At 39.5% G+C, this 27902-nt stretch overlaps 1 protein-coding gene across 3 annotated transcripts in view; it reads left to right on the forward strand.

Annotated features, from left to right (window-relative positions):
- The window catches only part of LYN (LYN proto-oncogene, Src family tyrosine kinase), a 48997-nt gene that overhangs the window by 12903 nt on the left and 8192 nt on the right, over nucleotides 1–27902 (forward strand). For all 3 annotated transcript variants that reach the window (XM_066546730.1, XM_066546740.1, XM_066546721.1), the window contains exons 2-11: nucleotides 7722–7858; nucleotides 9041–9089; nucleotides 9182–9287; nucleotides 9745–9843; nucleotides 9949–10052; nucleotides 11509–11658; nucleotides 12926–13078; nucleotides 18957–19139; nucleotides 20624–20700; nucleotides 27691–27844. In XM_066546730.1, the coding sequence (XP_066402827.1) occupies nucleotides 7727–7858; nucleotides 9041–9089; nucleotides 9182–9287; nucleotides 9745–9843; nucleotides 9949–10052; nucleotides 11509–11658; nucleotides 12926–13078; nucleotides 18957–19139; nucleotides 20624–20700; nucleotides 27691–27844 (1207 nt within the window). In that variant the 5' untranslated portion in view covers nucleotides 7722–7726. The remainder of the gene's footprint in view (nucleotides 1–7721; nucleotides 7859–9040; nucleotides 9090–9181; nucleotides 9288–9744; nucleotides 9844–9948; nucleotides 10053–11508; nucleotides 11659–12925; nucleotides 13079–18956; nucleotides 19140–20623; nucleotides 20701–27690; nucleotides 27845–27902) is intronic.

The raw sequence follows: 27902 nt of genomic DNA on the forward strand, positions 1-27902 counted from the left end.
CACATATATGCCAGAGAAGCTGTGGCTGCCCCATCCCTGCAAAAGTTCAAGGTTGGATTGGGCTCTGAGTAACTTGGTCTAGTGGAGGGTGTCCTTGCTCAGAGCAGGGGGCTTGGAACTGGATGATCTGGCAGGTCCCTTCCAGCCCAAACCATTTAATTGATTCTAATCCACAGTTCACTTCCAATATAGTTTTATGGCAGCACACTTTTTGGCCCTGTTGTAACTTGAATTTCCATTTTAAGGAAGTGGACTTGAGGTATGAATATTGTAAAGTCCTTATGCCTCATTTCACTATGAAGGCAAATGTGGGAAAGAAAAACAGGACACCAAACAATAGAGGAATGGGTGGTGAGAATTTCATTGAGAACAGCAATCAGCTTGGTAGAGGATTCAGGGTAGGTGTCTGCCAACCCAGACTGGTTTAGTTGGTTTAATTTGTGCCTTTATGTTGGGAATCAGGTCTTGGAAAAGAAGAGACAGAAATACTGGTACAGGGCTCAAAACTGAGCATTGCAGAGGAAGTAGAAATGTGATAGATGTATCAGTGTAGTAGGAATGCAGGTGTTTGGGAGCATGAACGTGGTAGGGTGATACTTTCTGTCACTGATGTAGGAAAGCATAAAAATAATCTGAGATAGCATGGACAGAGTAGGATTTGTCTTGGTCTCAATTGCTAAGGAAGGAATTGTGAAAGAAGTGGAACAAGGGGAAGTGCAGCAGACAGGAACCACTACCAGTCTCTTAGCAGGACCACTTTCTGTTTCCTGGTGTTACATTAGCATTATATTGAGACTTTTAAAACGTACTTTCATTTGCAATGAAAAAATGTGACGTCCCTTGTGATATTGAGAGGCATAAGAAACAAACAGGTGGCTGAGAATATTGTGCACGACAAATAGCCTGGGGAAATTATGGGGAGAAATGTAATATCAGGGTGTAATATAATGCCATAGGAGATAGGAAAGTCTGCTGTGACAATGACAATAGTTTGTCATTATAAAAGTGATACAAACCTGGATGTCTTATTGGATGGCCATATGATTATGAAAGGCCAATGTGATGAAAGTGTGAAAATCATAAATTAATTTCTGGGATTTGTTGAGTGATGTATTTCAGTAGATGGAAGAAATAGTAATATTATTTACTTCAAGGCGTTGCTGAAAATCATTTTGAAACATCTGGGCAGCTCCAACCTCTTGTACTTTAAAGGGATGGGTTCAAAGTGAAACACATCTGGAGAAGGGTTGCTAGGATAACCAGTGGAAGTGGAAAAAACTGAGAGGGTTTGGTCTTTAAAGTCTAGAAGACAGGCTGAAAAAGATGTGACTTCTTCCTAATCTCCCAAGAGGATGAAGGGCTAAATGCCATTATTGTCTCCAAAGCATTTTTAAGACTGGGACTTACGTGACAGCTTCTAAGCCAAGCGGAGTGAGGTTCTGAAAAATTTCAGCAATAATATTTTGTTCTTCCCCACCATCACCCATTAATCCCTCTAAAAATGGAGCATGGAAAACTTGCTTCTGAGCTTGTGCCATGTGATTGTGTTGCTTAGAACAGATCTGCCTTTCCCAAAGAGTATTTTGTAGTCCTTTGCTCTAATCATGGTTGATAAACTAGATAGCAATGTTGTCTTGCTGTGACAGACATATACCCTTGGAAAATTTGAGGGATTGACTTAAGTGAGATCAGGTATGAGGAAATTTTAAAGTGACATGCTTGTTGCATAGTTTTTCACCACAGTAATGTTGGTTACACAGGGAATTAACTTGTTTCTCTTCTTGACCTGTTTATATAGATATTTATGTCAAAATATTATTTTAACTTTGTCTCACCTTTTCCACAAAGAAGATTGAAGCAGTTAAAAGAATTCCCCCATTATTTTTACTTTTCTTTTAAATGCTGGCAGCTGGACTATGGCTTCTCACAACTGAGGAGCAGTGGGAGTCTACACAGGGCAAGTCTGTCATAGCCAAGCACTGAGTGGATTGTGGTTATCCATGCTCCTTTCCATAAGCCTTGTAGGGAGCACATGGTGATGTATGCCCATGCATATCATGTAAGGGATGAATTCCATTTGGGAGACACAGAGATGGAGTCATCCAGACCTACAGAAATAAGCTAAATTTGACAAAATATTAAAATACATGCAACAAGGATTGACTGAGACAAACAGAACCATTTTAGCAGAAAGGCAATGGAGAAAGAAACTGCTTAAGTTCCCCTAGTTATCTGCCGGTGCAAAAACAAGACGTAGGAAGTGAAACAAGCTCAAAATGAAAGCTGACCCCAGATTTCTGCATTTGCATGAGTCTAATTTGATGACAGTTATCAGACAGTCAAGACTTACAGTAAAATTGCAATGTGTATCTATAGATACTATTATATATTATTCAATTAATATATAGCTATACATATATGTGGTGAATTGCTGGTATAAGAATAAGGCTGAACAAGCTTAAATCTAACAACTTCTGAGACCGGCGAGAAACAGAAAACAACTTCTCTTCAGTTGCTCTCCAGTTGATGTTTTCATATTGCTCCCAACCACAGATAATTTATTTTTGTCACTCTTATTCTCACTGTGGTCTAGTGGCAAATCTTCACTTGCACAAATATGTGTAGACCAGTACTGATAAGCCATTGCTGAGCTTTGCCACCTCTAGTTAAACTCCTGCTCTGTATTCCTTGGCAGTTGCTTTGCCATGTAATGATGGGTCAGAAATGAACCCAAGTTTCTCAGAAATAGTCCTCTTCATAGTCCCAATAACAGAGATAAAGGAGATCCTTGCAACACTTTGCTTCCACAGATGATGTGGAAGCAGATCAACATAAAGTGAAAGTAAGCACTGAAGATTAAGGTAAATGAAGTTCTTACATTTAAGATTTTAAAATATTTTTTTTCATAGAATTATAAATTTGAGCAGTTGATTGAAGTGACATAGAATGTTGGATGAGCTTCTGAGACAGCAGGTGTTTGTGTCTTTGAGCAGAGCAGGCTTACAATCCTTCCTCCCCAGTAGTTTTAATTTAAGCTGATCACTCTGAGTTTTGAGACACTTCTGCCTTGACTTTGAGGGAAATGCACAGGAGTTCAGGAGATCTGATGAAGGCATCACTGTGTTACCCTGACTATGACTTGCAAAGTAGCAGCACACCAACTGGCATTCAAGGCTAGAATGAAGCATCTAAAACAGAAGAGGGCAATGGTATTGTTTTCAAATTTTGGAAGAGATATTAAAAATAGAACTATTTACTCCTCTGCTTTCTAAGCCCCCTTTAAAGCTCCAGGTGTGGAACCAGTTTGGATTTTATTTATAGATGTAAACAGTTGCTTCCTGTTCTTTGATTCAGAAGTTTAAATATAAAGCAATATTCAAGCCTCACAGTAAGTTGGGAGTTTAAATTTTTTCCCTTATTCTTAATCATGAAAAATTTGTGGTTTAAATGAAGAGTTTACTTTTTGCACTCAGTTGAATACAAATTTATTTTATTTATCTACCTGTTAAAATGCATATGTATATATCTGTTAAAACCTTAAGCCACATAGGTGTTTTGGTAAGTGATTGCTAACCTTTTCAACAACAGATATTTATTGGATAAAATACATACTTTGATAAAATAGAGCTTGTATGCTCAGTGCTGTAGTTCTAATTATTTTAAAAGTTAATTTATTATTGGAAAAGCTGAAGTATAATCTATGAAGATTTGAGAATAATTTCCATGAAGACATGACTTTGATCAAGAAAAGACCAGACATGTCAAGTGGGTTTTTTAGGAAATAACTTCTAATATGCACCATATACGTTGTATGTAACAAAATCACAAGGAAGAGAATGGTTATGAACACAAAATGAAAAATGAGATCACCTTTGTAGATGATACAAAGGGTAAGCACTGGGATGAAATGAAACCCCAAATGCTGCTGATGGTGGATGGACAGGTGATGGTCACATGAAACTTGGCTGCCTGCAGCAGGAAGTATTGTGTCTTTAGGCACCTTACTTTGCTGGAAATGTAGAAAAGGGCAGATAAAGGAATTCTATTTTGGGGACAGACAGCAGCTATTAACCCTGGAAGAATGCTGCATTAGTTTCTGACTTCCACTCCTCCCAAACCATTTTGGAATGAAGACCCAAATGCTGTAGTAGTAGCAAGATGAGATAGGGGATTCAGAGAAAAAATTCAAGGCAAATGTAGACATCAAAATCAGTGTCTTGGCAAAACCTGCTGTGGAGGCTCTGTGTGATAGCTGTTATGGATGCTCCTGTGGCTTTTTGAAGGGTGTCTGAACCTAGATTCTTGTCACCTCTTGCAGCTGTTAACCTAAGTACTTGTGTTTACTTTCTAGCCATAAACTACAGTATGCTCTTTGTTAAAAGAGAAGCTGTTACTTTTTTAGATATCTATTTATAAAGATTAGCAGCTATGTAAAATAGAATTTCTTTTAATTCAGTGTTAATCTTTCATGTCTAGAGGTGTGGACAGGACAATAAATGCAAAGCATGAATAGGAAGTAGTCTCCTGTATTGCAGAGCTGTTGGAATGGGAAACTTCTGAGTAGGGACTGGCAGCATTTTCTGTGATGCATAAATTATGTTTATCTCTGATAAAGAATAATGGAGTTTGGTTTGTAATGATGCTGGGCTCTCTGTATTGCTCTTTGCTTACTGTATTCTCTTTCTCTTTTTATCTGCACAAAACACTTCCTTGTGACACAGGTACAGAGCACCAGGCAAACAAACATTTACAGCAAGTAAAATGTTTTATTTATTTATACTCTCCTCCCTGCACTGCTGTTTTAGTTAGGTCAGGATGCCACTCCTGAAGCAGTTGCCCACATGCTCAGCTGTAACTGTGTTCCGGAGCAGAACTGAAGTGCAAGAATGGGGCTGCTTTGGGAGAATGCGGTGTGGGGTTCAGCTTTAGGTAAACCCTTGTCAGCTGGCTCCTCCTAGGTGTTCAATCCTTGGGGCTATACTGGAGTGAAAGGGGCAATAATCCCCTTGAACCAGCTATGGGCTTCAGCACCCACAGTTGGGACTTTTTGCTCACGTAGAACCAGCTGAGTCCTGTGGGGACTGTGGACTTTCACCTCCATGAGGAAAAGATCCCAGAAAAAGCAATGCTTGATGATGAGGCTCAGGATCTTCTTTTTGTCTGAAGCCATCACAAGGGTCATCTCACAAACTGATTTGTGTGATTTCACATGGCATCAAGTAAACTTCTGTGTGATTTCAAAGCTCCTCTACATAGTTATTGCTGATCAGTTCTTACTGTCATGAACAAATGCCAACCTTGAGCTTAACACAGCCTCACAGCAGAGAACTGACAGCTGTTCATGTGCTTTCAGCTGCAGAAAAAAAATCTGAGTAAAAAATGCTTTTCTCTGAGTTTACACTGACGCTGGGCATGCTGCAATCTCTAAAGATGTGCTCAGCTTTCTTACAGGAATAGGGAAAGGGATTTTTGGCTGACTACTTAGATCAAATTACTTCATGCCCTCCACTTCAGCTGTTTGTTCTGTACAAGCAGAACTATTCAAGAGCAGAAAGGTTAGCACTTAAGTGGATAAATACCTGATCTTGCAGATACAGCAGGTAATTAAACACTGGCCTTCCTGATGTCTAGGGTGAGTTTGCAAACACCAGTCTGCCTGTGGGTGTACAGAAATTTCCTATGAACCATGAATGACAGAACAAGAGTCATCTACATACCCACAGTTAAAAATAAATAAAATAAATTTTAAAATCCTTCTCAGTATTGCAAAACAACTAGTATGCAACCCACATGTAGCTAAGCATCACAAAAATGAAAGCATTAAAATTAATCATTAAAGATGTTTGCTTCTAAGGGAAGCTCCTGCATGAAGATGTGCTCCAGTACTTTCAAATAAGTGTGGGAACACTGAAATGTTGACAGTCAAGAAGAGGAAACTTTAATTCTCTCCCTGGTCAGTGCCTACTGATTTTTTGTAAGATTCCTTTCATTTTTAGTTCCAGAGAAGACAAGAAGGGGAGCAATGGGTTTTAATGCTGCTTTAAACCAGGATCACAGATCACTGCTGAATCTTATAGACATCCAAGACGTGTTGGCAATAGGTGACAGATAATTGTCAGAAATGGTAGGAGAGGAAGTGTCCTTCTGTCATATTTAGAAGAAAACACTTTAACTGTGGATAGGACAGTGCATTGTGTGATTATGTAGTGCTTCCTCAATGGCAGGATGGGACATTAAATGAAGGTGATGTTGGAAGTTGAGACTTGCCATGTGAGACTGCTTGTTGCCTTGGTTTATTTTTGTAATCAGTTAGGATTGTGATTGTCATAGGTGTTGTTACAAAAGTGAGTTTTAACATGAACCCAGTCCAGTCTGGTTAATTTTTGTGGCTGCAAGGCTCCATCCCATTGGTACAGTTGTGTCTGCCAGTGGACACTTCTGCTACTACTTTACTTGTTCACTGCCATGAACCTATTCACTACCATGAACCTATTCACTACCATGAGCCTTTTCTATCCTAGAAATGAAGGTAAAAGTGGGATGAAAGTCTTAGAATCTGCTTTAGCTTCTCCAGCTGTGTTTGTTTACTTGAGCCTATATTTGCACTGAGCTCTTATTTTAGGTTTTACATTGTTCTTCAAAGAACTGGCTTTAAACATTAATTAGGGCAGGGGGGAGTGAGACTGTGTGCCTGCAAGGGAAAATGTGACTGTGAACCTAGCATTAGAGCACTGACCTGAAAGGAGGGAGAGAGGAGGGAAGGAGAGGGTTGAAAAGCATTCATAGTGGATTCTTTGAAGAGTAAGTATAATTACTCTCCTCGGAGGGAGGATTGTAGAGATAATGTTATATATATATATATATATATATATATATGTATATATATATATATATATATATATATTTGCTGGAGTACTATGTAATTGTATCATCGGATTAGCAGTCAGGTTCCAGTCATGCAGATGCTGACAGCTGTATTTCATCTGATTTAGCATGGATGCACATCCTGAGAGAAGAATTAGCCTTCTAAATGATACTGAAGAAGAAATCCTGGTGTGGTGATTTGCCATCGCTGGCACACACATCAGCTATTTTAGGCTGCTGTAACGTGCCTGTGTGAGCAAGGAGATGCACTGCTGAAGGACACAGTAGCAGTGTGTCTGCCATGGAGCTGGGACTGCACAAGTCATCAGCCTCATGTGAGAGGGATTTGAATCAAACACAGCTCCCTGCTAGACTGGCATCTGCAAAATGAAGTGGGGATATACAGGCGTTGCTACTTCCAGCTGCAGTTCTCAGAATTTGGACAGGAATTTTTTTCATATATCTTCCAGAAGAGTATTTTCTTTAAAATATACAGATGAAAGTTATCCCTGCAATAATTGCATTTTTGTTTTATCTATTACAAAGCTCAGAGAAGTATCAGAAAGATACAAGGGGTTTGGGCAGGGAAAAGTAGATTAGGGAAAAATATAAAAAATCTGAAGAAATAGTAAATAACTGTTTACTTCTTCTGTGGACTGAGATGAGGTAATTTCTTTCCTTTGCAACAGAAAAGAGCTATCAGCGTGTGGGCCTAACCTTCAGTTCTTTTTTTTTTCCCATGAACTATTTTATATGAGAAGGAAGAACATTTTTACTATGTAGCTCAGATGATTTCACGGGAAAGGGCTTGCTTTATGGCACAATGATTTTGTTTAACACCTTTTTTATTTCAACAGGAAATATGGGGTGTATAAAATCAAAAAGGAAAGACAATCTGCATGGAGATGGGCTAGATTTGAAGAACCAACCAGTACGTAAAACTGAACGAACTATTTATGTGAGGGATCCAACGTCCAATAAACAGCAAAGGCCAGTAAGTAGATAGTCCCAGGAGAGAATTCCTGTAGCAAGAACAAAGCATGACTGGCGTAACTTAAATTTCAATCCAAAGCATATGCATGGAAAAACTCAAATTGTGTGCAGTTCACCCTCAATGAATAAGTACCTAGAGGAATAAAAATTAAAACATGGTGGTTTGCTACTTTTTGTTTGTCATAGTTTTCTGCATAAAAAAGTAACTTAGCAATGCTTGAGTAGATATAACCATGTCTGTAGAAGAATGCTAGGATGACTTTAGAAAACCTGAAGTAGTTTAGATCCATTTTTTAAAGCATTGGTGTTGGGTTTTTATAGCTATGGGATCCAGGTGTTGGTTATTCCATTTAAAGGCTGAAGTAATCATGGGTGATTTTATACCAGCTCTAGTCAGCTTCACTCACTGAGGGCCACTACTCAGCCTTGCCTGGGGTGTGTGGGTAAGGCTGGGAGGGTGCAGTGGTGCAGGGAGCAGCGCTGTGCTGCAGGAGGAACAGGCTAACGTGTTCCATGTGTGCTGCCTGGCATTGGAAGGAGGAGTGCTGGGATGGGGAATTCTGCTGGGTTCCAAGTGGGTTTGCTAATTTTCAGCCTGACTGGTACCTTTTTTCCCCCCACCTTCTCTACTGTGCTGAGGGAACTGTGTCCTGACTGCCCCTGTTCAGGGACCTGCTCCCTGCAGGTGTGACTGTCTCCCTGCTCTCCTCTCTCCCCAGCTGACACAGTGAACTCAGTGTGCTCTCAGTCGATGAACACACATCACAAACTCCTTTTGTTTTTTTTTAATTACTCTTTTTTTCCCTTGCACAGTCTTAGTGGCATAACCATGCTTGTAGTTCTTTAGCATGACAGCTACATGGTAATAACTGTCCTGCTTAAGTGCCCTTCAGCAGAAGTCCCAGAGCTGTGAACTTCTTCCCCACAGCTTGTGCCACACCTTCACAAGGTCTGAGCTGCTCAATTTAAAATCTAGGGAGACTTAATATATTTTTATATTGTCAAATGAATAATGTATGTTTTTATATATAAGACATATTTTGAAGAATGGTGGGAAAAAAATCTGAGCATTTCCTTTTAAGACATATGAGATGACAGCAAAGCAACTGTATAATATGTAATTGTAATTTAAGATCATCACAAAGATCTAAAACTGCTTAATTAAAGACATATTTTATTGTAGGCAAATCCAGAAGCACAGCTCTTACCGGGACAGAGGTTTATCAGTCCAGGTATGTTTCTGTAGAAATCTCACAGCTCTGTGCTGTGCCCGTGTCAGCCTGCAAAGTGATGTGAACATGCCTTTGTCTTTCTACTTTTGTAGATGCAGAGGAGCAGGGAGTCATTGTGGTAGCTTTGTATCCCTATGATGGCATTCATGAAGAGGACTTGTCCTTCAAAAAAGGAGAAAAACTGAAAGTTATTGAAGAGTAAGTATGGCAATATTGATTGTATTGCAGATTTTCTGTGGGCTCATCTAGTTCCCTCTACAGTGCTTTAATATCCTACTTGTACCATGGGTGTATGAACAGTAAGTGAGCTCTCTTACATGTGATAGTACAAATGCTTTATGGAGTTATTCCAGGTTGCATAGGACTTTGAACAACATGCTGCAGTGGAAGGTGTTCCTGCCCATGACAGGGATGGTCTTTTAGGTCCCTTCTAACCCAAACCATTTTTGAGTCTATAGTTCTCTGGTTGGCAGCTGGCCTCAGTAGCAGTGACCAAACATTGATCCAGCAGAGTCAGTGGCTTCTCAGGGCACTCGACCTCAGAGGAAAGGTTGTGCTTCTCTCTCCAGCCTGGGCAAAGCTCTCAGCAGACTAGAACCTAAATAACAATGCATCATTTTCCTTTCCTGTGAGTACTACTGCTTTTGTTTTTCAGATCCGGAGAATGGTGGAGAGCAAAATCTCTCACGACAAGAAAAGAAGGTTTCATTCCCAGCAACTATGTAGCAAAAGTAAACACCCTGGAAACAGAAGAGTAAGTTCTCCCAGTCTCCAAATTCTGGCAAACTTCTTCACCTTGGTGGTGTATCCTTCTTGGGTGAGGAAAGAGGTGGTTTTAACTCTCTGAAATACTTTTCAGATGGTTCTTCAAAGACATAACCCGAAAAGATGCTGAAAGACAACTCCTGGCTCCTGGAAATGGTCCTGGAGCTTTCCTTATCAGAGAAAGTGAAACATTGAAAGGTAGGTTTTGGGGTGGTGCTTTGGAATTGATATAGAGATAAAAAACATGCAGTCAGTCTACACAAAAATTGGCATCAGGTGTGGAGTAATTTCAGTGCATCCTATTGTATGAATTTTCTGCAGATCTGTAGGAGTGAGAAGAATGAGAAAATTACCAGAAAAAGAGAGAAGAGAGTTGCAGGCTAATACCAAAAGATGAGAAAAGGGGGGAAAAAAAGCATTACGTGTATGAGTACACTGACAAGAAGCAGGAATGAATGAAGTGGTATCTTTTCTTAATGTTTGTGACTCCTTTATTGAAAGGCATGCTGCTGTAATAGTAGCTGCTGCATTCTATAGTCTTCCATTATTGGGTCTGTATCCATTGCCATAAGTTTAAAGTTGTAGTTAGTGCATAATGAGGGTTTTCACTTCGACAGTGTAGTGGGATTCTTTTCAGAAAGCTTTTTGGTAAAATTTTGTGCTGTAAACAGAGTGCTTTGTGCTGAAAAGCTTAGTAAAGTCTCCAGGCTCTTCAGCTTTGAGAAGCCCCAGCCTGTGGACTCTGGCTGTAAGTCTGGATGGATATTCCAGCTGGATGCTGTAACACTGCATCCTGCAGAAGAAGACACATGAAGCCTTTCAGCAGGTCATGCCTCTCCACAGGCTAGCTTTTTTGGCTCTAATACTGCAGATTCTTGACTAGGTATCATCTGTAATGGGCCCGTATCATTGTGCTCTCAGCTGAAGACCCCTAAATGAAGTTCTCAAAGGAAGTTTCCTAAATTCTACATAAGGTACTGAGAGTATGGGAAAGTACCCCCCAGAATCACTGGATATGTGTGTGAGGAGAGATAAGGGGGAGAGATCCTTTTTTATCCTTTGAAAATGTGTGAGAATCGTACAAGTAGAAGAAACAAAGAGTGCTGTAGTTAAAGGTAGATGCTCTCCTGCCCCAATTTAAATCCCAGAATATGTTAGGCTCCCTAGGACTGCCTAGGGATCGACAGATCAGCAGATCTGCTCTCCTTCCTCTATGCCTGAAGCCATCTCCAAACTATCCTTTTGCTAGCTGGCCCATGACATCCAGCATGTTCCTTTTTCAAAATGCTGATCTCCAGATTTCAGCTTTTGCCTGAGCAGGGTGACAGCCACAGTCCTGCTCTCCCAGCTACGTCTACTTGAGCTGGGGGACTTTCTGCAATGCTGGGCACTGACTGTGGAGCTGCCTGGAATATGGAACCAGTGAGTTTGTCGAATAAGATTGAAAAAGAAAGTGTGACCGTAAGCATTTTGGTGACCAGTTCAGGGCTGGTTTTTGCTAACTTCCTCCTGTGGATTGCAAAATGCTTTATGAGGAAATAAGGGAGCAAAAAGAAAAGCAGACAAATCGGTGATTTTCTTAGGCTCAACTGTGCATGTGTGGACTCTGTAGATTTTTGCTATGTGTTAATGAGGGTTCCTTCTTTATCCACAGGCAGCTATTCCCTCTCCATACGGGACTATGATCCAGAGCATGGTGACGTTATTAAGCACTACAAAATCAGGAGTCTAGACAATGGAGGGTTTTACATCTCTCCAAGAATAACTTTTCCTAACATCAATGATATGATCAAACATTACCAAAGTAAGTTAAATCATTTAGTGAAGTACTTATTAGAATGCAGCCATTATTTCCTGTGAAGGAAAATAAATGGTTTCTTCTTTTCTTTCAAAGCTTTTCTTTTTTCTTTTTTTTTTTTCCTAAATAACTTGAGCATGCATGTTATCAAAGATAAAGTAAAACTGATTGGAACTCAAGTATTGTTGTTACCATAACCAGATCTAGTGCTGGTTGTTCTGTGGCATACCATTGTGAAATGAAAACTAGCTTTATAACACAATTCATCAAACTTAGGGTGATGTGAAGCTATAATAAGAATTGCCTACATTGTAAATAATATTTTCTTTGAGAGTAAATTTTTACTCATAATTAGCAGAAATACATATAGACTTGTGAATGTTGTCTTGTACCTAGTGTTGAGTGTGAAATTGGTTTTCTTTTTCCTGTAAATGTGGATTTTTAATTATCAATTTTTAAAGGAAGAAATATTCCATATACTTCAAAGAAATAAAATTGCACCCACATAGAATGTATATATTTATTTTAAAAAAGAAAGGGTGGATAGAGGAAGGGACAAGTCTATCTATGTTTTAGCTGCAAAACTGGCTTCTCATTCTGTATAACCTCCTGCTGAATAGCTCCAAAATTCAGGGTTTTTTTAATCTTGTACCTGGAAATAAAGACAGGACAATAAAATGTAGGACATAAAATCACATAGTAATTTTTCAAAGCCATTCTGAGGACTTGGCCATGAAATTTTTCTGAATAGTTAGATATGTGTGCTAGCTGTTCAGCACAGCTGGAAAACCTGAGAATTATTCAACATTCATATAAAAGTTATAGCTGGTCAGTGTCTGGAGAAAAAATAATGTTGACCTACTTATGCTTGCATGCACATCTGTCTGAAACTATGGGGCAAGAAAATTTAATGACAAAATGAGAATACAGATTCCAAACCTGACTCCATTGTACATCTTAATCAACATAGTGTCAGGAATAAGATCTGATATTGTACTTACTTGGTGCAAATTGTACTAAAACCCCTTAATAATCTGACAGTAGCCAGATGCATGTAATACTTTTTTATTAAATTTGTCTCTTAATGTGAAATTTCAGATCAGAGGCACCTAAACTTCTGTGAAAGCACCAGAAAGGCTACATTTTCATCATAGCATCTTGGTATTTTGAACATTATTGTGGGCTGGCTGGTGCAATTCAGCAATGTTTGTCTCAAGTCATGCAGCACAGGAGTGTAATGTATTTTGTATTTTGTTTTTCCTTTGAAAACCAGGGCAATCAGATGGCTTATGCAGAAAGTTGGAAAAAGCTTGTATTAGTCCCAAACCTCAAAAACCATGGGATAAAGATGCATGGGAAATTCCACGGGAATCGATTAAATTGGTGAAGAAACTTGGAGCTGGTCAGTTTGGAGAAGTCTGGATGGGTAAGTTTATTCTTTTGAAATGAGTATTTAACTCTGAAGGAAGTGTTGTTTCAGAGTCATTCAAAAAAACATAGTGGACATGAACCTGATCCTGTATACTTGTAAAACAGCAAAATCAGGCCCAGAATATATCTTCTTGTGAGGAGAGAGGGCTTGTGAAAGGGGGTAGATACCTGACAAGGAAGTGGAACAAATCCTTTCAGTGTCTTTTAAAGGAAAAGAATAGTGAGTAAGCACTGTAATTTAGAAAGTCAAGGACAATAGAGTCTTTTGTTATGTTTTGAGGCAGAAATACAAGATTATAGTAAGATGCAGCTCCTGAATCTCAAAACCAATGAGCCTCTCAGAACTTTGTTTCAAATCAGAAAGTGTTAAAGAATATGAAATAGAAAGAAACAGTGTCTTTTAGTGAACTGTGGATAGAGATATCATAGTCCATTTATGAAGAAGATGCCTCCTGCAATGTAGTGCATGATACTGGATGAAGAAATGTTGGGTGAAGAAAGGGAACAGACTTAACCTAAGAGTGTTGTCTGCCAGGGTGCTGCTCAGAAAATGGGTGATTCATGTAGTAAGAAGACTGGAGATTGAACAGCCCATACCTTGACTCATCAGGCAGTAATAAAACTGTCATAAGACTTACAAGTTGTAAACATTAATATATGCCCAGCAGAAAATGATAGCATTAATTATTGCAACCTGAATAACCTGCTTTGTTGGCTTACAAGCATATTTCCTCAGCCTTAGTGACTTCCTACTGGCAAGAGGCTATGCCCAGTGTCACATTCTGTGGAAATGGTTTAATCATCTTGCTTTTGAAATGCTGCTTTTTCTGACATCAGATTATTCTTTTGGCTTCTTCATTGCATGTTCTGTGTACTATTCATTGCTTACACACTTTTTGCCAGTTAGCATCTTAATTGAGGTAAACTATATCTTCCTCCCAAAGTCTTCATTAAGATGTTTTTTCAGGCCAAGTATTCTCTTAGCCTTTCCCCAAATCTGTTTTTTGGGATGTTATGTTTAAGTAGGAATAAACTTGTTATAATAAAAGATCAGATTATGGTGATGATGATCATTATTAATTTTAAGACCTAAGGTTCTATGGGCAGAGCATTTCTGAGCAACTTAAAAGTGTGTCCCAAAGCTGTCTAGAAGACACAAGGCTATGAAGTGGTCTCTGATAATCCATGGGAGTGTGTCAGTCTGACAGGAATGTCATTGCTTTGAAGAGATGCTCTCATTTAGAATAGCAAAGCACAGACTGGTGCAGTTTGAGTGGCAAATTAAACACACTCAACTACAGTGTCAATCAGAAAGCTCTAACTGAGTCTTAGGTGCAATCTTTTGGTATAAATCATGTAAAAAGTGCAAGCAACACATCTCTAATGTAATATATCCAAATTCAGCCTTTTATCTGCCTTCACAAGAGGAGGTTTAAGAAACCCTCTAGCTATGATATACATGAATGACAATTTAGATACTAGTCAGGACAAGTGTCAACCATTGTGCAGTTATTTCTGCCTAATAAACCAGGGCAAGAAATGTTTAACTTACACTGAAACACTGTGGAAGACTTTGTGGTAGGAGCTAATCACCTGCTTGAAAATGCAGATCATTTTGGGAAGTGACTACTTCTGCACATAGACACAGAAAATAATAAAACTTTAAAAGGGTGTTTCTGCTTCAAGATGCTTCCTCTTGTTTTTGTCATTATTTTAACATCTAAACTGGGCCTGAGCCCTATGTCTGAATTGCTGCACTGTGAGAAAAACTAATGTACTGTGAAAGCAATCGCTGCATTTCCTCTTCTTTGCTTTCTTTCTGAAGCGAAAGAAGATGATTTGCATGGCACAGATCCTCTCAAATCAGGAGCATGGTTCATCTTAGAACCAAGGAAGTTCAAGATGGAAAAGCATATTGGGTCAGCTGTGTGGTGCAGGGTATCAGCAAACCCTGTGTATTGCAATGATCACCCAGGGAGTTATGTAGGAGTACTGAGCAATAATCTGGTTGCTGTGCTCTCCTGATTTGAGAGCTGGTTCTTACACTGCCTCCTCGCAGAGAACAAAATTGGTTTTCAGCGATCATGTGAATTAGAAATGTTGTTCCATGGTTCCATTACTAAATAAATTTCTTCTTGATAAAGGATACTTAGAATTGTGCTTTCAGAGGGAACAGTGTCCCACTCAGAGGAATTGTGCTTTTGAGTAAAGAAAGTTGTATAGCTACTGGACAGTATCCCACAAAGAGCCACAGAGATGATGAGGGGACTGGAGCACCTCTCTTTTGAAGGAAGGCTTAGGAGGATCTTATCAGTGTATGCTAAGAGCTGCAGGAGGTATGCAAGGTGGATGGAGCCAGGCTCTTCTCAGTGGTGCCCAGTGACAGGGCCAGGGGCAGCAGGCACACACTGAAACACAGAGGTTCCTTCCTAACACTCACTGTGTGAGTGGCCAAGCATGGCACAGGCTGCCCAGAGAGGTTGTGGAGTCTCCATTCTTGGAGAGAATCAAAAGCCAACTGGACAATTCCTGGACAGCCAGCTCTAGGTGTCCCTGGAGGTGTTGGATACAGATGTTTTTCACAGGTCCTTTCTGTGTTTCTGAGAGGTATAGGGATATGGAGATAATGCTGATACTGCAATGTGAAGATATGCAATTATAGCTTTTATGGTCTTTTCTTTTTAGTATCTCTATAACTACTCTCTGAGCATCCATGTGGACATCTTCCTCTTGAACAGTTTGGAGGAAATTAACTTATATTATGGAAAGAGTAAGAAAATCCTAGGAACAAAAGGCAGGCCTCCATATGCCCCCAGCACTTGGCTGTGTTCCTGTACGACCTGTGCAGAAAATCTGTTTTGTGGAATGGGCTGGTGAATCTCCTCCAGCTCTGAAAGAGTTGCTGTTACACAGAGAAAAGTTGCTAACAGTTTGCCTTTATTTTTTCTATCAATACAAGTGCAATTTTATGCATTTTATAGAGATTTTCTGGGTTTAGGCTACCCAGTTAGTGTTTATGTGTGCATTTTGGTCATCAGTGCAGCCTGGGCTTTCTGCCTTCACATTTAATGGGCTGTGTGGAGATGAGTGAGAGATGGAGCTGCTGCTGCATTATTCTGCTCTGCAGCTGAACGATGGCTGTAGGAGGTGAAGGAGTGAGGTGCTGATGTGCAGTTGGATGCAGAGAAGCTGCTGTTCCTCAGACTCTTTCCCAGTACCTCCTCCAACAGTGACTGCTCCAGCCATTATCTGCCTTCTAGCAGTGTCAGATCTCCATAGCTCCAACAAGTTGTTCCAGTATACCCTGCAGGGAATTACTGGAAAAGCAGAGGAAGGAGAAAGCTGCATAGAGGCTTGTTCACAAAGCTCTGCATCTTCAGTCCTGTTCAGAAATGGTAGGCTCAACCTCACTTGTCTATTCCAAGTTCATATCACACCTTGGCCTGATTAAGCCCATGCAAGAATCTGGGGACAGCCTGGCTATGCAAGACACCTCTCTGTCTAAATAATAGTAATCAACTGCACAATAGATACCTAAAACACTTCATTTTTTTTTGGAGAATTCAATTCTAATATGTAAAAAAGAACATGGCTCATTGTGTGAGACATAATCACACGATCCTCAGACTTTCATGCTAGTGCTTGCTTCACATTTGATTCTTAACAGTGGCTAAAACTGCAAAGAGACTGCCTTCCTGCCATGGTATGACAGGTTTTTAGACCATGGAGTTCAGTGCATCTGAGCAGCTACTTTAGTGATGTGATGAAGCAGAGCAGCACTGCAAGAGCAGGGTCTATGTTTTATGCATTTTTGTTCCTAGTGAGAACTGATATGATGTGAATCATGATGCTCTGTGGTATTAATAATCCATGAAGAGAATTCTCAAGCAGGGCTAAGAGGAAAGTTAACAAGGCAAATGCAGTGATTATAGTGTAGTTTATTAATGAGTCACATCTTGCTTGCATCTCAGGTGTAAAAGATTCTCTTATTCAATAAGCTCTGAATTAGAATATAAGTAATGTGTGCTTTGGAAGTGTATTTTCTTCTGCAGTTGTTAGAAATACCAGAGTGTGCTCATAGAGCTCATGGCCATCTTGTTTTGGTGTCCCATCACTCCCAATACATGATGAAGTAAATGAACAAGAGAGAAATCCAAGATCAGCTATTTATTTTATACAATACCAACAGAGAGTCAAGGTAGACTTCTTTACAGCAGAAAACCTCAGTATCACAGAAATGATGTAGTAAAGCAAACTATCTTTTTTGAAACAAAAGACCTGAGTTTGATGGATATCTTTTGTGAATGTAAAATCCTGTTACATAGTTAATGTTTAGTGTGTTGGTGATAATTTCTTCACTGAAATAGTTGTATTAATTAGTATGTTCAGTAGAGAATTCAACCAATTGAGAGTGGAGCTCATGCTCTGTTTTAGGGCATGGAATGGGATAGTAGAAATGATACAAATAGTCTTTCTGCTTCTTAAACAGAGAGAAATATATTTATTTTCTGTTATTCTGATAGTTATAAATCATATACCTGAGCTTTGGCAGTGAATTTGACCTGTAACTGTAATTTCTTACTATTAGGTAACTTAGAGAAATGTCTTTGGTATGGTTTCACCTGACCATGTTTGGAAACATAGATTTAATAATCATGCAGGTGGTGATGATTGTGGCATAGTGGCTTAGTGGTTTTTGTGGCATAGTAGCTTTTCTCAGGTGATGATCCTTCTTCAAAAAAGATGCAGTGCTCAGAGCAAGCACTTAAGATCTGGAAGCTAGGTCCTTGTTTTGCCACTGATTTCTTTTGTTGGACAATAAATAGCATAAGGAAATGGTGGATTCCAGTTTAGAAGTGTATCCATCATGGCAATGGTCTGGAGTGTTGCTGAATACGGAAGTGAGTTATTTTGTTGAGTCATGAAGGTTTTACCTCTTCTGAGAAATATTTCTACCATGTTGCAATGGGTATGGTCAGGGATAAAAGTTGCATTTTTATCCCTATTTCTCTCTCTTTTATTTCTTCATTTTTCTAATTATATGACTTCACAAGACAAACTTTAGGGTAAAGATAAACTTTAGGATCAGTGCTTGCTACTCTACATTTTTAATGCTACTTGGACATTTATTTATTTATTGTTTGACAAACATTAAATCTGAAAATAATTTGCTGCTTTTCTCTTTACTGCTAGTTGCTTTTTATATAATTAGAATGTTACGTTAGAAAGTTTGCTAAACAGAGAAATGAGCCACAGCCACAGTCTCCTCCACTCCTGGCATGGGCTGTGTGATAAGAAGTTATCACATTTTAAATCTCGTGCTGAGCACTGCAGGATTGCAGTCCTGGCAGCGTGTCCTTGGTGGTCACGAGAACCACTCAGCTGCTCTTTCCCGTAATGCTTCATTTTGAGCACCAAGGGCTACAGGAAGGATTATAAGCATGAGACTGGCATGCATGAAATAAGGGTAATCATGGGATTTAAGATACTTCAGAAATTTCCAGGCAGTCCTTGGACTCTATTGTTCTGAGGCAATTTAAGTGGACATTCATTGAAATGTGTCTTGACCAAGTATTTCAGGGGCTACTTGTGAATGGAAACTTGGTATGAAGTAAGATCATTTGCTTGCTTTATTTTTTTTCAGATAACTGATTTCTAAAAATAGGAAATGGATCATTTTTCTCTGCAGTGCTGTATAAGTTGCAAAATAAAAAGGAATTCTAGCATAAATATTTGTGCTACATCTGGCACTTGTTTTCAGGCTCTCAGCTATTCCTGGAATCCAGCCTCACCTGCATTACAAATTCCTGCTGGTCAGGACACTGTGAGCTGCAGAGTGACTTCAGTGCACTGATCATGTTCCCTCCTTGTAGGTTATTATCATAACAGTACCAAAGTGGCTGTGAAGACTCTGAAGCCTGGAACAATGTCTGTGCAAGCCTTCCTGGAGGAAGCCAACCTCATGAAAACACTTCAGCATGATAAGCTCGTTAGGCTTTATGCTGTGGTGACCAAAGAAGAGCCTATTTATATTATAACAGAGTTCATGGCAAAAGGTGAGAAAAACATTGCATCTGCATGCTGATTTGGGCTGAGCTAGAGTTAATTTTCTTCCCAGTGGCCGGTATGGGGCTCTGTTTTGGATTTGTGCTGAACAGAGAGTTGATAATACAGAGATGTTTTTGTTATCACTGAGCAGGGCTTACACAGAACCAAGGCCTTTCCTGCTTTTTGTGCTGCCACGCTGGTGAGGGGGCTGGGGGTGCTTGGGAGGGTGGGAGGAGACACAGCCAGGACAGGTGACCCCAGCTGACCAAAGGGATATTCCAGACCATGTGGCATCATGCTCAGTATAGAAAGTGGGGGAAGAAGGAGGAAAGAGGAACAGTGTTTGTTTTCCTGAGTAACCATTAAATGGGATGGAGTCCCGCTCTCCTGGAAATGGCTGAACACCTGCCTGCCCATGGGAAGCACTGAATTAATTCCTTGTTTTGCTTTGCTTTTGTGTGTGCACAGTTTTTGCTTTTCATCTTCCTATTAATCTGTCTATATCTCAGCCCATGAGTTCTCTACCTTTTACCCTTCTGATTCTCTCCCTGGTCCCACTGGTGGGAAGTGGGTGAGTGGCTGCATGGGTTCTGGTTGATGGCTGGGGTTAAACCACGACAATCTGCAAGCAATAGTTTAGTGAGCTCTTCTGCTTCTCCTAAACTAGTTCCCTTTCTTTTTAAAGAATGGAATGATAGAGTTATTTTTGAATGTTCAAATATTAAACTGAGGAGCACCTATCCTTAAGATGGGCTGAAGCTTTAACTTTATGACTCATTACTGCATTTGTGAGATATACCATTTTTACAGTTTTCTTAAATGCAGCATTTTCTGTTGTTTCTGAATTGGAGGATAACCCCCAGAATAGCTCTGGTTCCTTTGGACTCCCTACCTAACTTTTATTTCTAGTATCATAGCAAGGCAATTAAAACAGACCTTAGGAATTGCCTTATGTGGGACTTGAATTGATAAAGGTGAGTGAGGAATGGTCCTGCAAGGGTGGCTGCACTACTAGGAAAGGACTCTATAGAGCATTCCTACATAAAATATGCAAAGTTTCCTTCTCAGATTATCTGGGATAGTAGTTTTTCTTCTTCTGTTCTGTTTTCAAGCAATTTTGCTGGTAATTTAATGAACAAATGTTGAAGCACTTAGTCTGTGTGACTTGGAAAGAATTGATGTATGTGATTCTCCTAGACAGCTTTCCTGATGGTCCAGAGTAGGATGCTTATTAGATTCAGCCCCATTGAACTGAGGTGTGATCTCATGGGAGTTTTCTACAGCCAGGGAAACAGCAAAACTTGAATGTCTGACAAGCTGATTTGGGTTCCTGTCATTAAATCATGCAAAGAGACTGTCTTGCTGTTGTCAGCTTGAAAAAACATCAAAATACTTTACTGCATTAATTTTATTATCCAGAAAATTGGGGAACCAATGTGACGTTTATTTTTGTTATAAGATGCACTGATCTATTCTTTCTCTGTTTTAACAGGAAGTTTGCTGGATTTTCTGAAGAGTGATGAAGGAAGTAAACTGTTGCTTCCAAAGCTAATAGACTTCTCTGCTCAGGTAAAACTTAAAAAATGTGCTCAAAATAATTTTTTTGGGGTTACTTCTCTTAGAGTCTGAAATTCATACTAGGCCATTTTATCCTAAGGATTTTTGCATTACAAAAATGTAATTTACAGTTCAATTTTGAGTAAATACAGTTAATTGAAAGGAGGAAGTAGATGGAAGAGTTTTCAAAGGGATATGTGGTTAGGCTTAACTCTTAGATACTGCTGGTGACCTGTTCACATGGCAGCAGTACTCAGCTGCCTTCCTTTGTGAAAAGGCTGCTTTCAATTTAAGCAGCTACAAATTGAAAGTGTAAGGGCAAGTTTGTGAGTTTTTGCTTAGCAAATCCTTTCAGAGTTAATAAATATGTCATTTTTTTACTTCTTAAGTTAGGTTAACTGGTCAAACTCCTCTTAACCTCAGTGTACTCCTCTTGGTTTCAAATTCCTAGGTGAATTATTGTGAAATGGTGTTTCAGGTACTAATGTATGATTTATGAACCAGGATGATTGTTTCAAAATATACAAGTTATCTTTGTCTTAAATGAAATCTGAAGAGAGACTCTGGAGTGATTTGTGTGTCAAAGCCTCAATCAAAACTCCCAGAGCCCGGGTTTTTTCTTAGACAGTTATCAGAACTGGGTGTCCAGGGAGGCATGTAACAAAAACAGAGTAATAATTCTGCTTTTACAGGTTGTACTTCATGTTAGTAGTAGGTAATGATGGCATTTCTGGTAGGTTATTGTTAACCAACCTTTTTTGGTTTTTTTTTTTTAATATGCATTAGAGTTTACAGATTGTTGTACCCTATTATGTTAACTTGTTATAACTCATGAGGAAAGATGGGAAAACAATAATAGGTATAATAAACCATTAGGAAATTATACAAAAAATTCACAATAAGAATATTATATGAATTTTAATGTAATTATTGCTATACAAATAGTTATAGGATTAGATATTAGGAAGTATTTCATTACCAAAAAAGTTGTCAAACCTAGGAGTAGACTTCCTAGAGCGGTGATCAATGCCCCAAACCTGTCATATTTTAAAAGTTTATTATTGTCATATTTTAAAAGTTATTTATTTGGTCAATGTCCTTGATATATGCTTTAATTTCTGGTTAAAGTGGCCTGAAGTGGTAAAGCAGTTGGACTAGATGATCACTGAAGGTCCTTTCCAACAGAAACTATTGTATTCAATAGTATATTATGTATCACATGTTGTTATGTAGATGTGCAATAGATCAAATACAGGTTTTTATTTCACATAGACTCAATGGAAGAGCTATTTTCCCTATAATTATTGGTTTAGTGTGGCTATAGGCTCTTTAAATTTTCTGAACTCTTTGGGAAATTTGTCCTTGAGAGTTTATTTTTAGTGGAATAAAAGCTTTGTAGATGCAGAAAACCTGCTGGATCCCAGGTCATGGTCTGAAGACATGAGTGACAGTGGGCAAAAAAGAGGTAGCTTTGAAAATAATGTGTAGAATTCAAGAGAGCAAAGAATATCTGTGAGTGCTGATGTGAAAGGAGACCTGAGATGGGGAGAGAAAAGCACATGTGGTTTCACAGCAGAACCTTTTTATTGGAGTTAGGGACGTTGTGTTCATTTTAAATTAATGCTGTGTTTTCAGAAATTTAAGGCTTGGACAGGGTAATGAGCTAAAGAGCAACTCTGTGTACAACTTGGGTAAATCACGTTGAGATAACAAGGGTCAGAGATTGCCATTCTCAGAGCTTTGAAGGTCACTTCAAATGGCCATCACTTGTCACCCTGATCTGACAGCAACCCCTCACAGCCAGCTCCTGCACTGGGCGCCAGGGGCCAGGACCTTGTGCTGCACAGGTGGTGTGAGAAGTCCCTCTTGTCGTATAAGATGTAGACCATCCAGAGAAATTCCTGAGACTGGCTTGCAGGCATCCTAAAGGGATATTCAAGAATGCCTCTTTGAGGATTTCTGGCTGAGGCCCAAACAAAACTTTGGAACAGAGATATTGGGATTTTTCTTACGGAAAGAATTTGTAGGGTTTTTGAGCACATTTGTAAAGAGCCCTTAATGCCACTGTCTGATAACAGGAGTGTGAGGAATAGACTTGCAGGCTGCATGTGTGTGGTTCCAGACCAGAGATTTCCCTCTGACCAACACAGATGTTCCACCAGTCTTCTCTATCTCTGGCAGTCTGAATTAATTGATAGGTCTTTAGGGCAAAAGATGGACAGAAATCTTTTCAGACCTCTGCTAAGGTAACCTGTGGATCACACTTTTCCTGAATGTAGGCTGTGTGTAAAGGAAAACACAAGAGGTGTGTAGTTTTTTGGCGTGACTCTGGTTTGTACCAATGGAACACTAATTTATTTTTACAGAAGTGATGTTAGCCTCTCTGCAGAGCAAAGGGGAAAGAAATTTGGAGAGCTATGTTTCAGGAGAGTTTAAAATTAACATAGAAGGAAGCTTGTGGTGAAGAGGTGAAGATTCTTATTCTTAGATAAGATCAGGCTTTTTTTTTTCCATGGTGGACACACACTTGAGCTCTTCATTAGTCTCTGATCATACCATTCTGGCAAAGCACTTTGCTTTATCCAAGATTCTCAGGAACACTGAAAATGCAAGAAATGGTAGCTGAGCATTAGGGCTTTTTTGCCCTCATCCATCTGTGATTTTACAAGACACAGGAGGGACTGGGAATGGGAGAAAGGGAGAGGAGGATGTGGTCTCTGTGACCATTAGCTGGGTAAAGAAGGCAGTTGTACAGGAAACCCCAGCTGAAGCTGATTTTCCAAGTCAAGAGCACCGTGGGTTGTTGTTTGCATTGCCAGGCTGTTGTTTAGTGCTCCTGAGCTCATTGCGCCTTTGCCTTGAAGAGTCTTGAAAAAAATACAAGTGTTTGCAAGAGGTGAAACATTCTGACTTTGCAAAATGAGGACTGCTCCTCTGGGTGAAATAAACAACTTTTTGAAAGTAAGCACTTTTCAAGCAAGTAATGAAATACACTGCTGCTCTGCTATACTGGCTTAGCTGTCTGGTCAGGTGAGCCCACCTGCTGATGGGGATTTTTGGAGAGATAGCTGTTACTGGGTTACACTTACATCTAGTGCCTACCCTAACTTACAGCTGTGGGGTCTGGACTTTGGTGGTTTACTTTCTGTACTAATGGTCATGATTTGTGAAATCAGGTTTGTGGAAAAGATGGCAAGAAAATGCCTGCTGGGAAGGTGATACAGCTCAGTTTCTAAAGCAGCCTGCTCTCTGACAGAGCTGAAGGTATCTCTTGGGTTTTAATCAGTGCATATGAATAGGGGCTGGAGGAATTTAATGTTAGCTATGCCCTGGCAAAGACAAGTTTATCCATTGGAGATGAATGTTAGAGGTCTCTGAAATTAGAATGTTTTAAGGGAAACTGAGTTTTGCAAGCATATCTGTGGCATTTCCTGTAGGAGTCAGCACCAGCCTGGCTCCTTCAGTTCCTAAAGCAACTGGAAGTCTCAGGGTTTTACTGGCTGGTTTCTGTCTTGCCTCAGAGGCAATTTACCAGAAGAGCCTCCAATTCTTTGTTTCACATTTCCTGAATTCATAGTTGTTCCTGCTTGATTAGATCTGCTGAAAACATATGACACAAATTCAGCAAACCTTTTGTATGTGTAAACTCTTCCTGCTTCTTATGCAAATCCATTACCATCTGTGTAGGATGCACATGTGTGGTGGCTGTGCTTAGGAGAACTGTACCTGTTTTTACTAAACAAACTCATAACTTTCTAAAGGGTCAAAGCTTTGTCCTAAAAACAGTCATTTCTTCTTTCTCATGCAGTGCTGATAGTTTCATTAATTCTTCTATGATCTGCAGCTTGACTGGCAACTTCTTTCTGTCTTCCAAGGCTACAGTGCCCTTGAAATAATAGTAAACTTAGAATAAAATAAATAGAGATTTTTGATGCAGTGTTTTAATTCCTCTCTACCCACATTTTAAAAATCATAGTGGAAAGTCATCCCTAGATTACAATTAATTTTAAGTCTTATTCGGCATTGTAATATTTCCACTGTGTATTCCTTTTCATGCTTCTTTGAATTTTAATGATACACTCTAATGTTCCAGTGCATAATTATATACATTACTTTTATAATATTTTTTTTCTCTGTGAATCTGCTTTAACTACATAGCTGCTTGACTGGGACAAGAGGAATATGATTTTGCAGCCTCTCCTGACTTCACCTTTAGGATAAGCACTGCTGCAAACTGAAAATTGTTATTACACTGATGTATCATTTGAAGATATGTGTCTTTTGCAATAGTTTTCAATGGCCAGATAAAAAGGGTTTACACCCTCTTCACAGAAGAAGAGTCACAGGAAGATGAACTGTCTTTTTGAAAACTCTGTGATCAAGAAGTATATTTTATTTTATCATGCATCTGGACATTATTGAAAGGTACAGCTATTGAAAGGTTGATCCCAGACCACAGACAGCCCTGTCCAAATCAATAACACCTCCACTGTCTCCTGGAGGACTTTTCTTTCATTCTTACCCTGGGTGCACAGTTCCTAATATGTAGAGATTTGTTTGGGGTTTTTTTGAAAGTATTTTATTTGGGTTTTTCAAAAGTGTGTGTCAGTACTTCATTAAAGGGGACTGGGAACTACTTCCTTCTTGGCAGTAACACTTGAGCAGTGTAGGCAGAATTCTCTTTTAAAGGCCACAAAAGATATTCCTGAAGCCCAAATTAGCTTTCCCATTCCGCTCCTGAATAGATGTTACATGTAGCTGAGCAGTCTTGACAGGTACCAATGATCATTAAAAGAGAGGGGAAAAGGCTTTAATTTTCTTTTGTTCATATGAATTTCTCTAGCATTAACATTTCATTTGGTAATGAAAATCCAACAATAATCATTAGGAGTTATCACGTGGGTTCTGGCACCCATCTCAATCAAAAAATCTCAATTTTTTTCCTTCTTCTTTTCCTATTAGGAAAGGTTTAACATGACCAGATGTGTGAATTCAGTTTAGTCACTGTGTTTCCCCTCCCTCACTGATTCAAAATTCCTTGCTGTTAATTTTTTCCTACTTTGGAATTTTCTGCATTTTTCAGTGAATCTAGCTCAAATAAGAGGAAATAAAATCGTCTTTCCAATAGCTTTTCTTTGTTGGACTTGGAAACTAAATATCACAATCACAAATGTTTCTTTTGTGAAGTGAGTCTTCATTCCCTATCCAGAAGTTCACCCAAATGTTATATCTGTGCAGGGAAGAAGGAGGAAAGCTGATTCCTCTATGGTGTTTGATGTATTTTTGGTGGCATTACCAGACCTGTCTGCATTTTGGGTGTATCTTCCATGCTGGCCAGTCCAAACTCAACATCAATCTTAAAGCAAAACCTTCCCCTTCATCTCTGCTTCCTCCCCAAACCCATGTAATGGCATGGGGAGCAGAGAGAGGCAGGGCAGACTCTAAATTAAATACTGCTCTTCTATGGTGTCTGTAAGCCCCTAATAAGACTCTCTGTGGCAATTATTCACTAGCAGCTACTTCCTTCATTAGTAAATGTTTGACTTGCTTCTAGAAAATGTGAAATGCAGGTGTTGCTCATTCTCTTCATCAGAGTTTCTTCTTGGTTTAGTGTGAGAACCCCCCTGCACTGTACAAGGGCAATGTCACACTTCTCTGAAGAATGTATCTGACTGTAACAAGAGGTTTGCAGTGGAGGAAGTGGGAGGGCAAGTGGCTCTATTTTTCCATTGCTTAAACCAAAAAAGGGGAACAAAGACCGTGAGGTTTTGTGTTGTAAGTGGTGGCAGCGTGTGCCCTGGCAGCACCCCTCGGGGACTTTTTTAAAAACGAAGAAGCAGAAGTGATGTTCATGTCCTCTTCAGGTTTGGGCAGCTGCTGTGCCTGCTTTACTGCACAGCTGAAAGGAGCACCTCTGCTGCTGGGGAGGGATCCCTGCATGGTCTGCTCCTCAGGGGGAGAGCACAGAGCCTGTGGGAAGGTGCCAGGCACTGGCACTGCTGAAGGACCCTCCCTGCTCCTCTGGCAGATCTGAGGGTGTGGGTGCTCCCCAAATCATGTGGCCAAGAGGGGTCTGTCCCCCCCCACAGGCATCCCAGACACCTGTGGCACAGGTGGAACCTTGACTGGGAATGTCCCATCACCAGTCTCACAAGAAAGATAAAAACTGATGGCTCCCAAAGACAAGGTTTTGTTTTTTTCTTAACTCTGCTTTAACTTTTGGACAGAATACTGTCTACACATCAGTTTTATTGCTCTCAGTTTAGAAACTATTATCTCTATTATCTCAATTTCTTTTATTTTTTTTTCCTGAAAAAAAAATCATCCCCTCTGCATATTTTTGAGGTTATTAATTTGGTTTGGAAATCAATTTGGGCTGCTGAAATGCAGACTATATTTACTTATGATACTATCTGAGAGCTGGCTGTTGCCAAAAATTCCTCATGTACGAACAGGTACGTGTTGCAGAAGAAAATAAAGGTGTTTCCCCTATCTTAGTAATTGCTTCCTAGTTGTCCAGGCTTATACTGGGTAGATAGAAAGTTGTGGGGTTTTCTCTGCGCTGTCACTTTTCAGTACCTGCTTCATCAGAACACCTGTATCCTAAGTCATTAATTCCTTCTATTTTCTTAGTATTCAGAAAATAAACTGGTTAATAATTTAGGAAAAAAGGATATTTTAATAGAAATCTTAGGAACATTTTATTCCATATTTTCTTTCAGGAAATGTCTTCCATACGTCTCTAATCCTGCCAGCTGTTACTCACCCAAATAATTCTTTCAGACCTGCTACCATAAGCAGAGTTTTGCAGGGCTGGATCTGTGCATAGGTTTTCCATGGCAATCCCCCCTTTCCTGGTTTCCATCTAAAAAATTCTCCAAAGACACCAGTAAGGAACAGATGGATGTGGCTTTGCTGATACCTTTGAAGAAAGAAGGATCAGACCTGCTAATAGAGCTCTATGGTATTGAAATATCAAAATAGTTGTTCTTTTGGTTACAGATTGCAGAAGGGATGGCATACATAGAAAGAAAAAATTATATCCATCGAGATTTGAGAGCAGCAAATGTTCTGGTTTCAGACCTACTGATGTGCAAAATTGCTGATTTTGGATTAGCAAGAGTGATCGAAGACAATGAATACACAGCAAGGGAAGGTATGTATTTTTATTTTTGTCTTTAAAGCTTCTGCCTCTGGGAGATGGTGATGCTGTA

Source organism: Molothrus aeneus, chromosome 1, assembly GCF_037042795.1.
Source record: "Molothrus aeneus isolate 106 chromosome 1, BPBGC_Maene_1.0, whole genome shotgun sequence".
NCBI lineage: Eukaryota > Metazoa > Chordata > Aves > Passeriformes > Icteridae > Molothrus > Molothrus aeneus.